The 15,127-nt window shown below is 45.9% G+C and overlaps 1 protein-coding gene across 1 annotated transcript; it reads right to left on the reverse strand.

Moving 5' to 3' along the window:
- Nucleotides 1-257: 257 nt before the first annotated feature.
- LOC113439009 (potassium inwardly rectifying channel subfamily J member 12) lies at nucleotides 258-14,823 on the reverse strand. Its single transcript, XM_026704641.2, has 2 exons — nucleotides 14,703-14,823; nucleotides 258-1,782 (listed from the first exon to the last, which is right to left on the reverse strand). The coding sequence occupies exon 2, from the start codon at nucleotides 1,677-1,679 to the stop codon at nucleotides 396-398; it is 1,284 nt and encodes a 427-aa protein (XP_026560426.1). The 5' UTR covers nucleotides 1,680-1,782; nucleotides 14,703-14,823; the 3' UTR covers nucleotides 258-395.
- Nucleotides 14,824-15,127: the final 304 nt, after the last annotated feature.

A 15,127-nucleotide genomic window follows, 5' to 3' on the forward strand; every position in this document is an offset into this window, starting at 1 on the left:
AAAAAAAAAAGAAACACTAATTTTTCACAAAGGGATAGGAGAGACCGACTCCCTCTCAGCGTGCATCGCCATTCTTGCACAAAGCATAAAACTCAGAAATGCGTGTGAGTGTGTGCCTCTGTCTTAGCTGCGAAACCCACGGCGAGGCCACCCCTTGGGGCCTGCCCTGCAGGACGTTTCCACCTTGGAGGGCCACCATGTTCTGAAGCCTGCTGCCATTCAGCAATTATTGCACTTAATTATTGTCTTAAAGACTGTGAAACCCGACAAACCAACACAAACTCTCAGGCATCCCTATGGCACTTTTGCATTGTTCTGCATACATTTTTTTTGGGGGGGGGAGAAGGTTAGCGAGAGGGGAGAAAGGAGAGATCAAAGTTTAGGAAGCCCCTGAGTCATATTTCTGATTCTCTCCGGTAGGACCTTTGATCCAGAGGCCCTACAGTCGTTGGCAGGTCCTCTGAGCACGGATTGTCCAAACCTCTGCTGTCTTCATCTTCTTCTTCCTCCTCCTCCTCATCGCGGCTCATAAAGGCAAGTTCGTTCTCGTAGCAGAAGGAGTTGGTGCTCGGAAGCAGGAATTTGTTCTCCACCAAATCCTTGGCACTGCAACAGGGAGTGGAAGGGACCTCGTAAGTCTTGTGGAAGTGCGAATAGTCCACCTTGTACTGGTTTTTCTCCTCAAAGAGGACAGGCTCGAAGCGGTGACCCCAGAGGATCTCGCTGGACAGATACGAACTCCGAGCTTGGGTGGTCATAGCCGTGGCCTCCACCATGCCCTCCAGAATCACCACAATCTCAAAATCGTCCGTTTCCAAATCCTGCCGGCTAATCCCAAACAAGGGGCTCTCCTCGTTGATCTCGTGAAGGATGGTCAAGGGTGAGACTAGAAAAATACGGTCCAAGCCTTTGTCGAACCCGACGTCGATGTCTATCTGGTCCAGAGGGATGTACTCTCCTTCCTCGGTGATCCTGGGCTTGAGGAGCTGCGCTCGGACGTGCGCCTCAACGATGTGACTCTTCCGTAGGTTGCCCACTCTCCACATCAAGCAAAGCTTGCCATCCCTCATGGCCACCACGGCGTGGTGGCTGAAGAGCAATGTTTCTGCTCTCTTCTTCGGCCTGGCCATTTTCGCCATGATGGCGCCGATCATGAAGGAGTCAATGATGCAGCCTAGAATGGACTGGAGGACCACCATGAAGACAGCCAGGGGACACTCCTCGGTCACGCAGCGGAAGCCATAACCGATGGTCGTTTGAGTCTCAATGGAGAAGAGGAAGGCAGCCACGAAGCCATTCACCTGGAGGAGGCAAGGGGTGAAGCTTTCGTCTTTGGTGGGCTTCTCGATGTCCCCGTGGACCAGGGCAATCAGCCAGAAGATGAGGCCAAACAATAACCAGGAGACCAGGAAGGCGAGGGAGAAGAGCAACAGCATGTACCTCCAACGGATGTCCACACAGGTGGTGAACATGTCGGCTATGTATCTCTGAGGTTTGTCGTCCATGTTGGTAAACTCGACATTGCACTGGCCGTTCTTCTTCACAAACCGGTTACGGCATTTCCTCCGCGTGTGGATCTTACCGTTGCCAAAGCCATTCACTCCAGGCATGGTGGTCAAAATCAACCCGTCTTCCTCGGAAGAGACTATGCTGTAAGGGTTGATTCTGCCTGCGCTCATCCCTGGGTTGGCCGGTTGTAACTCTGGATGCCTTCGAGGGTCTCACTTGGCTACTAGGGGAAAGGTTGAGGTGTAAACAGGCAGGTCGATCCAGGCAGAGTCTCTGTAACAAAAGAACAAGAGAAAGATGGATATTTACAGGTAGTTGTCGATGTACGACAGTTCAGTTAATGGCTGTTCAAAGTTATAACAACAAAAATGTGGCTTATGGCCATTTTTCAGGCTTACAACCCAATAATCGGGTTCAAAGATTTTTACCACCAGTTCGGTGGGCATGGCTTGGTGGGCATGCCTTCTCGCACATGCACACACTTTGTGTGCACGCACACACCAAACATGCACTTTGCGCAGGCACAGAGGTCTTTGTTGCTTCAGCAGTCGCCGCATAGCACTCTACTCAGAGGTGGGATTCTACCAGTTCGCACCTATTCGCTAGAACCGGTTGTTAACATTCTAAGCAGTTCAGAGAACTGGTTGTTAGAAGAAATTACTGGCCTAATCCTGTAAGGAAGGCAGGAAGGAAACATTCTGGTGTTGCTTACAGAAACTGCCTCTCCGTTAACCCTTATTACATTCTTGGCAGGACTAGACTTCCTGTCTCAGGAACTTCTCTGGAGTTTTTTTCCCGTCCTTTGGTGGTACTTTGCTTGTGTGGAGTGACCATTCAAAGTTACAATGGCACTGAAAAGAGTGACTTATGACCCTTTTTCACACTTATGACTGTTGCAGCATCCCCGCAGTCATGAGAGGCCAGGAGAGGAGATGTGTGCCTCGATGTGAGTGATATTGAGTTGGTCACACCCAGCCAATAACATGACACCCATTTTGGAGGGAAAACGGAGAGAAAAGGCTAACCTCAAACTATCCACCATTGACCTCACCTCATTCCTAAGAGGTCTGTGAGGGGCGTGCATAAGTGCACCATCGTGCCTCCCGTCCCTGTCCTATTGCCCCCCTTTATTCATACCTATTTCCTGTATTCTTACTCATGTTTATACTTATATCTATTATCTTTTAAGCGATTGACAAATCAAATAAATAATAAAATAATAATAATAATAAATTGACCAACGGGTTGCTATCGTGGATGGACAGCTGAGGGTTTTGCAAGCTCAGTGCTATTCCCTAGATTTCCAAGCAGCTGACTGGAGGTTAAATCTGATTTCGCTGAGTTTACATTTTAATTAACATTAAATTACATCCAGTCAACCTGATTATCTCCATCTATTTAAAAACGCTCGCCTTCTGTCACCTTAAAAACGACAAGCCAGCAGCGGCTTTTAGGAAGGGGAAAGGCAGGGCGTTTGCGGGATTCAGGCCGGTGAATTATGATTACTATTTTTGTTTGTTTGTTGGAGAAGCATTCTCCTGGGGAGGGGGCTCTCGAGATGGCTCCCCCTCCCATACTAGCGGAGATCTCCAAAGTAAACGGCAGAAAGTAAGCCACACAGCTACCCTTAAGCACTTAGGCCGTCTTGATGCCACCTCCCCCTGCCCCAAAAAGGAGATTATTCCGGAGGGTCTTGCTTTAAAATTTCTTTTTTAATTTCAAAAAAATGATATGTGTGTCTGTGTGTATGTATGTGTATGTATGTATATATGTGTGTGTGTGTATGTGTATGTGTGTATATATATATATATATATATATATATATATATATGTGTATATATATATATATATATATATATATATATATATATATATATATATATATATTTGCCTAACTGTGTTTGTTTTTAAATGGAGCAAAGCTGTCTCCGTGCTCTTCTTCCAGAGGCCAAACAAAAGCTGATATTCGGCACCCTGCAGAGAAGCGACCGAGAACGGGAAGGTTATTTGTTAAGCAGGGCCTTTCGTGATGGGCCAAGCCTGGAGGGCCTCCATTAGTCACCCTTGGTTAAAAAAGGTAGAAGCGGGGGGAAAATCTCCTTTGGCTCAAGGTCCCTGGGGTTACTTTAGCAGTGACATACAGACGTTGCGGATGGTCCTGTTGTGTTATGTTATTCTGCTTTTGAAGGCATTTGGGTCAACTCAAAGGGTGAAGGTACTTTGCCTTCCTTCCCCTGCCCCCTCCTGTTTTCCCCCCATAACAACCCTGTGAGGTGGATTGGGCTGAGAGAGGGATTGACCCAAAGTCCCCTGGCTGGCTTTCGTGCCTAAGGTGGGACTAGAACTCCCCATATATCCTGGTGATTGGTCCAAAGTCACTGGGCTGGTTTTCATGTCTAGAGCAAGACTAGAACTCACAGTCATCTAGCGATTGGTCCAAAGTCAACCAGTTGGTTTCCATGCTTAAGGCGGGACTAGAATTCATGGTCTCCTGGTGATTGACACATAGTCACCCAGTTGGCTTTCGTGCCTAAGGTGGGACTACACCTCCCTGTTTCCTGGCGATTGGTCCAAAGTCACCGGGCTGGTTTTCATGCCTAGAGCAAGACTAGAACTCACAATCATCTAGCGATTGGTCCAAAGTCAACCAGTTGGTTTCCATGCTTAAGGCGGGACTAGAACTCCCCTTCTCCTGCAGATTGACACAAAGTCACCCAGCTGGCTTTCATGCCTAAGGCAGGACTACAATTCCCCCATCTCCTGGTGATTGGCCCAACGTCAACCAGTTGGCTTTCATGCCTTTCTAGCAGGACTAGAACTCACCATCTCCCACTTTCTCAGTCAGCACTCTCCTCACTACACCACAGTAGGTCTCCATTATTGTCAAGTGGCTTCTTCCCAGTTTCTGGACTTCCCTATCCAGGTTACATTGCTGGGATCTCCTGACAGTGACCCATCCCTGCGTGAACCAAACATCACTTTTCGAGACCAGCTCTTCCGTTCCTTCCACCCCGCACCCTGACGCCACTTTTCCTCCAGCGTAGACAAAGTCACAAGATCTGCCTCACAAACTGTTCTCAATGGGAAGGCCATCTGGATGTGACATCTGCCCCTCTTCAATGGCTGGGGTGGATCTATGCTCTCATCGGCATTTTTGAACAGGGCCGAGAAGGCCCGAAAGGAAATAAAATGGACTGATTCGAATCCTCGCTTTTAATTCTTTTCCCCCCAACCCATTTCCTTCTTTGCACTAATTGTTCTCCGATTTTCCCTTTAGGACCCCCTGAAATGCATAAATAGCCAATAAATTGTAGTTTGCAGAGATCTCACCCCACCCGCAAAATAATATATTGAAACAATTCCTAGAAAGCCATGGATCGTTGGACGTCCTGAAATCCGATCGGTTCTAATTCCCGAAGTATAATTTGATGGCTTTCCTCTCCTAGCTGGGACGTGGGGAAATTGCTCCCTTCCACCCTCAAGACCTGGGGGGGGGGAGATCTGGTTTAATCGATCCCCCACAAGAGAGCAATAAATCGAAACGTCTTTAGCAGACAAGATGCCCCAGCAAAGGAAGAAAATATAAATATATTCTATGGAAAAAGAAACAGAAGGAAGATACAAGGCACCCTTCACCCCCCAATACTTTCAGGAGTCTAAAATGGGGAGTGGGTGTTGCAGAAGGTGCTTGGGGAAGTGGGGGAGACAGAGACTGTAATTGCAGGATTTTGGGGGAACAAGGCAGACCCCCTCTTTTCTCGGATTTCTAAGGAGAAAGGGGCAGGTCCCGAAAGACAAGTGTTTGAAAGGGCTGAGAATTCAGGGGTGGGTTGCTGGGAGTTCTCAGGGGTTCAGGAGAGCCCCTAGCTAAGCACTTTAGTTGTTGGTAGCAATTCCAAGGAGAGAAAGGTGGGTGCTTATCTCGAGGAACTGTTTGGGGCTCATTATGGGCTGGGAATGCACATAATTCCCAACCGTTGTAATAAAACAAAGAGTTGCTTAGACTAAGCATGTGCTTGATTACGGTCTCAGGAAGCCTTGGTCAGAACACCAACCAGGTGTAGGGTCTCCTGCCTGAGAAGAGGGTTGGACTAGAAGACCTCCGAGGTGCCTTCCAACTCTGTTCTTCTGTTGTTAGTTTGAAAAGGGCCTGTCCTGCGAAGTGCCACCAACTCATGTTACGGCCTGGTCTTCAGGTCCTCCCAAAGGTTTAGAGAAACTAGAATAGAATATAGTATAACCGAGTCAGAAGGGACCTTGGAGGTCTTCTAGTCCAGCCCCCTGCTTAGGCAGGAAACCCTGGACCATTTCAGATCAAATGGTTATCCAATCTCTTCTTAAAAGCTTCCAGTTGTTGGAGCATAATACAGCTGAACTTTTTTTTTTTGGAACAGATCATTCGGTCTGCACTTCCGAGAGCTCCAAAATAGCTCAGATGCTTTTCGGTCTTTATCCTCCAGAGCATTTCCTTCCTGGAGCATTGAAAACGGAGCGGCTCCGGCGCACTGGCAGCTCGATTGCAACCGAGTTTCTTGCTGAGTCAGCAGTAATGGAGCTAGCACTCTCCGCGCCCAGTTTTGTCTCTCTGGAGAATCTGGTTTCCCAAACAGGCTCCTGTGCAAATCTGCACATTTTCATTCCACACCTGCCCCCCCGCTTCCTCCTTAACCTGATAAAAGAGATTAAATCCCTTTTAGGGTCATGTTTGAGGTTAGGGGGACTTCCTGGCTATCCCCTCGCCCCCCACAAGCCGTTTTCTTGACAAAACAGGAAGTCTTCGACTTACACCTGTTCATTTAGTGTCCATTTGAAGTTGCAATTGCACTGGAAAAAAGTGACTTCTTTTGGCCGTTCTTCACACTTACGACCGTTGCTGCGTCCGCGTGGTCACGCGATCCCAATTCAGACGCTCGACAACCAACTTGTATTTATGACGGTTGCAGTGTGTCCCAGGTTCTGAGAAGCAAAGTCAATGGGGAAGCCAGATTCACTTAACAACCAGAGGTGGGATTCAGATGGTTCTGACCAGTTCTGGAAATTTTGAGCAGTTGGGAGAACCGGCAAATCCCACCTCTGACTGGCCCTGCCTCCATCTATTCTCTGCCTCCCCTTGAGTCCCAGCTGATCGGCTGGGTCTTCTTTGGTTGCCCTGCTCAGGAGAACGGAGCTGGAAAGCAGGTTAGTGGGGTGGGGAGGGAATGGGATTTTGCAATATCCTTCCCCTGCCACGCCCACCAAGCCACGCCATGCCTACCATGCCACGCCCACAGAACCGGTAGTAAAAAAAATTGAATCCCACCACTGTTAACAACCATGTTACTAACTTAACAACTGCAGTGATTTACTTAGCAACCAGGGCAAGAGAGGTGGTTAAATGGGGCCAAACTCACTTAACAATCGTATTGCCTACCAACAGAGACTGGGGGCTCCGTTGTGGTCGTAATTCAAGGACTGCCTGTATGACGGGGAAAAAAAGGGGTGATTCTTGGTGATGGGATGTTTTCGACTCACCCAGTTTAGCCATCAATCCTGGCCCATCCTAGTTATTTCTCATCTAAGTAGGAACCATATCTGGCTCTTTTCAAGGTTCAGCTGAGTAGATGTTGCTACCTAACCGGCTGGCCAGAGATGTTGGCAGTTGAGTGATATACATTTTTAATAAATAGATAAATAGGCAGAATTATTTGGAGAAGGGTCCCAAATGCAACAGGACTTTTGTAATAATTTGCAATTTTTTTTTTTTTAAAAAGGGACAGGTGGGGAAATCAGCAAGCCGATCAGTTGCTTAGGTGAGATGGCCAGTGTATAAATTTGATTAATAAACAAATTAGCTGGGATCTGTATTGAAATAGTAGCTTGTGTCCATCGCGTGGTTTTAACAAGTGATTGTGTCTTTTAGTGGCTCTTTAGGGGAGAAAAATGTCTTCCAGCAGGACAATATGAAAAACCAGGGGAAGTTTTATTTAATAAAGAGGAAAAGTGGTTTAACCTGGGAATCTTACTATTCTTTTGCTTGGGATTTAATACCTTTATTTTCCCACCTCTTGATGATGCTCTATTTTGGATCTTGTCATTTTGATTTCTTTCCTGGTCTACCCAGGATGATTGATAGCTTGACAATTCCAAAGGGTTTGGATTGTTAGCCGGTATGAACTCAGCTTGCGGGACTTATAAAGCAGAATTTGTTTTTGTTTTTTTTCTGTAGCGTGCAGAAAACAAACAAACAAAAAAACCCAATTCCAGCTAATTTGGTAACCTGGGTTTTCATTCGGAGCAATCCCAGTTAAGGATGGTTTTGAAAGGTGAGGTAACAAATCACAGCTACTGAAGGTTGATGGACCAGTTAGAAGTCTCTGTTGGCTTAATCTACCCTAGCTGGTTAAAACATATAGATTTTTGGCTAAATTTAGCTAAAGGACAAGAGGAAAGCGTGGCCAATAATAACCTACCTCCCCCCCAAAAAAAGATCTTGTGAAATGTTAAAGCCTAATGCATTTATTAGTGCATTATTAACCCAACGTGCTGGCCTTTAAGATATCTCTTTGCTGTTTGGTGCAATGTATTATTCATTTTATTTTATTTAGTAAACTTCTATGCAATGCATTCAGGTAGCTGATCTGGAAACCTGCAGGAGACATGGAACAGGCTTGCTGCAAATAGCTTAGAAAGTGATACAGGTAGTCCTTGATTTACAGACATCTTGTGATGACCCCGGGCGTGGCACAAAAGCAACAAAGTCACAAAAATAGGTAAAGTCCCTTTAATTCCTCCAACTTGGCCACCTATAATATTCAGTTACCATCGGCTGGAGAAAAAACTCTCCCAAGAACAGTTTTTTAAAGGAAAGAAATTCCGTCCAAACTCAAAGTACATATAAATTAGAAATAAAAGCCAACACAAACCACACTGCAGCAGTTAATGAGACAGGGCAGCTTAAGGGATTGAAGACATCAAAAGATAACAAAATACACACACTTAGGAGGACGCCGGAACTCAGATAAGACTTGACAAACCAGAATAATTTCACACTTTGCTTCCAGCAACTCTGCCGTGCGCAGTTTGTCCTTTTAAACAGTCCTTACATCTGCAGCCCATGAAGGGGATCAAGGCCCTTTCCTCCCCTGTAGACCATGCCATTCACGTTTCTCCCTTATCCGCTCCTCCCTGCGTGCCCTAGGATGAAGAGGGGGTGGGCCTGGGTCTTCCTCTGACTGCCCAGCCGGCTTGTACCCTTCCCCAGATTCCTCCACAGCTCACCAGAGGAATCAGATTCCAACAGGGGCATGAAACATCTGTTTAGCGACCGTTTGAAGTTACAAGGCACTAGAAAAAGTGACTGATGACCATTTTTCATGCTTACGACCGTTGCAACATCGGCATGATCACATGATCCAAATCCGGATGCTTAGCAACTGGCATGTACTTATGACAGTTGCAGTGTCTTGGGAGTCACATGATCCCCTTTTGCAACCTTCTGACAAGCAAAGTCAAAGGGGAAGGTGGATTCATTTAATGACCGTGTTACTAAGCTAACAACTGTAGTGATTCACTTAACAACCATGGGGGAGAAAGGTCATAGAATGGAGCAAAAAACTCCTATAACAGATGCCTCCCTTAGCCACAGAAATTGGGGGCTCCCTTACAGTCATAAGCCGAAGACCAGCTACAAATAGCAGCTTTTGTTTGCAGAACATCTGAAATAGGAAAAGTTGTTGGAGTTACAACTTCTGCACTTTCCTTCTTTTTCCCCCCAATTTTTTGTTATTTTTGACAACAAACATAAACAAACACAAACCAAGTAAAACCTTCTTTCAATTGTACAGTGTGTCAGCTGGTACATATCTCTTGTGCATAATATCAACAATCTTTTCCTTTTAAATTAAAATTAAAATTCATATTATAAAAACCTATTCATATCATGTTATCTTATTGTTAAATCATCATTAAACTTTAACTACACATTGACTTCATCCTTTTTGAGCAAATTTGAATTCTTTCCATAATAATTGGCTATGATATGTTTTCATTGTATTATCTTTACTATTATATTATATTTATATTGTAATATGTTTTATTTCTCTATTTTCCTATCTAACCATTGGTAAAATAAATCCCATATTTTATAGTATTCTTTTTCTTCTTGCTCTTTAATTGCCAATGTTGCACTTTCCTTCTTATGGGCCGCTCACCTGGCAACAAACTCAAGACTTACAAAGGCTCTAGACCTCAGTGGCCCCCATCCACGGTCTTCCACCCCTTTGAAGCAGGTCACAACATTGGAGACCACGCACAAAAAAACCGCCTAAACTCTTCCCATGGCCTATTTCTTTTATTGGCTCCGGTGCATGTACCTCGTAAATAAAACCTGTCGCATTTCTTTCTAAGAACCGACGGGCAAAAAATAGCTCTCGCACTCCTTACATAGCAGGGGCCTGAAACCAGAAATCGGAAGCGGCGCTGGTGGGGCACAGACGATTTTTACAACTTTCGTGCAAAAAATCGCACCCTCACTGTTTTAATGTCTCTGAAATGAACGCCCAGAGTGTTACTCTGCGACGTGTGCTTCTGAAACACCCAAATTTCTAAAGATAAAAAGCTATTCTAGTCATCCCGTGCTGCAAACACAGAAGCCGGAGTGAAAAATATTACACTGGCAGTTGAACGCGCTTTCCAAATATATAACTCAGAAGCTAAGCTTTTTTTTTTTTTTAAATTAACATTCTTCATTTGTGCAAATATGCTACTATTTCCGTGGCGTGCTATTTTTTTCTGGGTGTGATTTCTTCCTCCTTCTACCCTGCCTTCTTTTAAATTAGTGCCCCTTTTCGACACTCAGCTGATAGGGAATGAAATACACTGTTGGTGTGCTGTTTTTGCCAAAGAATTTTTGGAATTATTAAGGGATCAGCACATCGAAACATATGTTAGAAAGACTCACGTAAAGTCGCGAGGTTTGAATACAACTTGAAGGGACATTTTGAGCTTGGAAGTTTACATCAAAGTTTGGGAGAGTTTTCTATGCTCATTAAGAAGAATAGAGTATAGATCCTGAGGGCTGGAAGGGGTCTAAGAGGTCTCCTAGTCCAACCCACGGCTAAAGATGGGAGGCTTTATACCATCCTAGTCAAATGGCTGTGCAGTCTATTTCTGAAATCCTCCCACAACTCTGCGAAGCGAGCTTCCTCACCAATCCATTGTTCCCACTGTCAGAAAATGTCTAATATGTCATAAGTTATTTCTCGTGCTTATTATGACAGTCTTCTAAAAATTGCTGTGCTTAGTGTTCCAAAGCCCTATTGATATCCTCATGGTTATAGCAGGGGTCGGCAATTGGTGTCTCCTGAATGAAAATCAGCCCTCCAAATCTCTCATCTTGCAAAACTGAAGAATGGAAGCGAGCAACGGAGGATTTCGGGACAGGGCTGGATTGGCCTCGTGGCTTTCTCCTCTCGGAGGGCTTTTAGTCCAGTTGGAACTGGGTATGCCTAGTTGAATGAAAAGGAGGATTTAGGGGTGACAGGATAGCAGTCTTCCAATATTTGAGGGGCTGCCCCAAAGAAGAGGGAGTCAAGCTACTCTCCAAAGCACCAGAAGGCAGGACAAGAAGCAACGGATGGAAACTCATCAAGGAGAGAAGCAACTTAGAACTTAAGGAGAAATTTCCTGACATTTTGAACCGTTAATCAGTGGAAGGACTTGCCTTTAGAAATTGCGGGTGCTCCAACACTGGAGGTTTTGAAGAAGAGATTGGACTGCCATTTGTCTGAAATAGTATAGGTTTCCTGCCTAAGCAGGGGGGTGGACTAGAAGACCTCCAAGGCCCCTTCCAATTTGTTAAAATAAAAAGAGTGACCAGCCAGGATTTTGCTTGTTCCCCAAAATGTGCTTGGAGCAGGAATTCTCCGGGCCAAAGCAATTGCTATGTAGCATCCGCTGATGGTGAGGAACCTAGATTTCATCTGCCCATTTTATTATTTATTTATTTACTTATTTAATTAATTTGTCAAAAGCTTACTGAAACTGATCAAGGAGAGATTTAACTTGGAAATAAGGAGAAACTTTCTGACAGTGAAAACCATCAACCCATGGAACAGAAGTTGCCTTCAGAAGTTGTGAGAACTTCATCCCTGGAGGGTTTCAAGAAGAGACTGGACTTCCCTCTGTCAGAAATAGTGTAGGGTCTCCTGCTTGGGCAGGGGGTTGGACTAGATGACCTACAAGATCCTTGCCAACTCTGTTAATCTGTAATTTTCTCAAGAAAATGAGGTATTTAGCAAGCTTGTAACCTTAGGGTTATGCGAGGTCAAGCTCAGAAGGCAAATGAATTTTGAGAAGATAGCTTATGAGTAGAGGCCTCGGCCTCATGTCCTTCTAAGGGTTTTGGTGGAACACATCCTCATGAGCTGGTTTCTTTTCATCCTTAGGCCATAAAGAGCCACCTTGGAGAGATTTGACGCCTTCCCACTTTCTAGGTAGTGTTTTCAGCGGGTGGGGAATTTTGGCAGCTGGGGGTGTATTTGGGGATTGTCGTGTGTGTGTGTGTGTGTGTGTGCATGTTGGGCCTGGTCTCTGGGTGTTAGGTGAATTTCGCTGTGTGGGTATACTGTGTATATACGTACAATGACAATAAAGTATTATTATTATTATTAGTGCTTTTCCTCTTCCCCTACGCATAATCTAGTCTCACCAAGGATGCGGTTGAGGATATGACCAATGCATTGGCTTGGCTTGGCTTGGCTCTTATTGGTTGGTGGGATTAGGACAAACCAGACATCTATAGAGCCACTGACCAGCACAATCTCAGAGGAGAACTGTCTAAAGTACTAAAACACAGATTCCTTTAACACAGAGACAGAGCATTTTTGAGGATGTGATTCTAATTGAATTCTACCACTTGCTGCTGAGGTTATTATAGGATCTACTCTGCTTCTGCCAACAAGGGGGTGGAGTAGGACTTAACAGAACGTAGGAGTATAACAAAGTTGGAAGGGACCTTGGAGGTCTTCTAGTCCAACCCCGTTCCAGCAGGAAATCCTATAGCACTTCAGACAAATGGTTGTACAATCTCTTCTTCAACTCTTCCAGTCCTTTTGCATCCAGATATCCACTTCTCGTGGCTCTATTCTTAGGGTTTAATTAGAAGATGGTGGTGTCACGTTGTCTACTCTCTGAATACCTGCAGGTCCTACTAGCCATGGCCTCTCTACCTGCCAACTTGGCCATTCTCTGGCCTTCTTCTCAAGGATGAAGCTCTCTCATTGATGGTGTTTGGCTTCAATTCACTTTCTTCCTTCAAGCCCAGGTCCTCCCAGCGGACTATTTTGGGATGTGGATGGAGTGCTCTTTTCAGGAGAACCTTCGAATCCTCGTCAGAAATCACCCGCAGTTTGACAGGTGGCCGAAAACCCATTATTGACGCATCTGTCTACACTTGCCTGGCCTGTCCCACCACGTGTGAAGGAGACAGACGGGCTGGCCACTTTCCCTGAATGGCGTGTGGTGAAGCTCGTTCAGAAGAAGAAACCAAAACCAGAGGAGTCACCCACCCTTCCCTTATCGCGTTCTCGTTCCTTGTGAAAACACAAAAGACAGCACAACTCCAGGTCCTGGCTGGAGAGGCAGAGTAAGCAGGGACAACGAGAGAAGTTCAGGTTTTTTTTTCTGGCAGAGTTTTTTTTTTTTGCCAACTCATAGGCTAAAGGAAGTTCTTTTAAGACACGAAGTTCGCAGGGGTCTCTGCCTTGGTTGGAATAAAACACATGGATTGGCTGCGGAGTTTCAATCACTCACTCACTCAGTGGAGGGGACCTCAGAGGTTATCTAGTCCAGGGGTTGCCAACCTTTTGGACCAGAGACCCTGGGAAAATCCCCCAAAAGGTATGCAGGAAAATTCCCACCCCATTTTCCTATCGATACTCTCTCCAGCTCCGTTCTTGGGGGAGAAAGAGAGACTTTTGGCTTCATGCAAGGAAAGCAGCAGAAGCCGCAGAAGTCTTTCTTTCTCTCCCTCCAACTCCACCAGAAACGAGTCCTTCTGACACTTGTCGCACTGGCGAAGCCTCTTGGAGCAGGAGGCCTTGCAGGGTCCCAAAGACTCATTTTTGGTGGAGTTTGGAGGAGAGAAAGAAAGACTTTGGCTGCTTTCCTTGCGTGCAGCCGAAAGCAGAAGAAGAAAGGAGCAGAAAGAAGCAACCCGGTGGTCAGGCGAGGTGTGTGGGGTGCGTGGGGCAAGTTCCCCCCCTCTGCCCTTCCCCCCCCTCCCCTCACTACCTCGTGTTGTTCGCAATGCAAACGACGCAGGGTTGTGTTCCCACTCAGCCTGGATTAATTGCTATGAGAGTGACATTTCTTTGCGGACCACCAAAATTTTCTCACGAACCACCAGTGGTCCCCGGCCCACCGGTTGGTGACCACTATTCTAGTCCAACCCCCTGCAGATGATTCATGCATTCAAAGATACATTACATCCTTCTTCTTCAGAGCTACGGGGGAGCTAACTGTAACCCCTTGAGACGGGCTGGCCCGAGAGATTATCTGAATGCAATATGGTGGAAGAGGAATTCGAATCTTGAGTTTCTCCAGTCCTGGGCCTTGAGCCATCACAGTGTGGCATACTAGCTCTGTGTTTCCCTTTTTTTTTTTTAAACAAACCCAAGATTCAACTCAGCTCACTTTGGAGAAAACCATGCTAGAAGGAAAGAGACATTTCCCGACGTTGAGACCAATCCATCTGGGGAACGTTTTTTGCCTCCAGACATTTGGGGGGAGGGTCCAACCAGGGGAGGTCATCAAGAGGCCTAGGGTCTCCTGCTTGGTCAGGAGTTGATCTAGATGACCTCCAAGGCCCCTTCTGAGTCTGCCCTTCTGTGATCCCAGCTCAACTATAATCAGGGGAATAACTTGCCTCCAGAAGTTGTGGGGGCTTTTAAGAAGAGGCTGACAGCCATTTGTCTGAAATATTATAGGGCTTCTGGTCTGAGCATGGGTTGGACTAGAAGACCTCCAAGGTCCCTTCCAACTCTGTTATTCTGGTGCTACCGTGAGTGTTTTTCTAGTGTTTTTGGCGTTCCTTCTCAAGCCTTGGCTGAAAAGCCATATTTTTTCCCCCCACTGCCTCCTTATTTGTAGGCCCACATGGCTTCTATCTACCTATCTCACCGGCAAGGACTGTGGAGCTCCCATTTCTCACGTACCTTTCACTGCACAGATTTCCTCGGGGCCCCCATCCTTCCTCGAAGTCCCGATCCAGAAGGGATCCCGAGCTCTTTCTTCACGTCCCATAAGTCTCGGGCTTCAGCTCTGCCCTTTGGGCAGGTCATCCCCGGCTTCCTTCGAAACATCAAGACCCAAATTTTCCAAAGGCAGGAGAAGAAGGAAGAAGGGGGGGTGGGGGGGCAGGAAAAAAAAAGAAAATTAAATCAACACCTGCCCCCACCCCAAGTTTTCCCTCCCTGAGCAGGAAAGAAATGAATTTTCAAAAAAGCAGCTGTCGATAGAGTTGCTTTGGGGAAGAAAAAATGTATATAACCATTAGAAAAAGAAAAAGAAAGATAAGATCCAAGAGAATCCAGTTCCAGGAAGGTTTTAATGTCAAACTCCTTTGCTGTACCCTGTTGGA

Source organism: Pseudonaja textilis, chromosome 14 (genome assembly GCF_049901715.1).
Source record: "Pseudonaja textilis isolate UNSWEBS1 chromosome 14, rPseTex1.2, whole genome shotgun sequence".
NCBI lineage: Eukaryota > Metazoa > Chordata > Lepidosauria > Squamata > Elapidae > Pseudonaja > Pseudonaja textilis.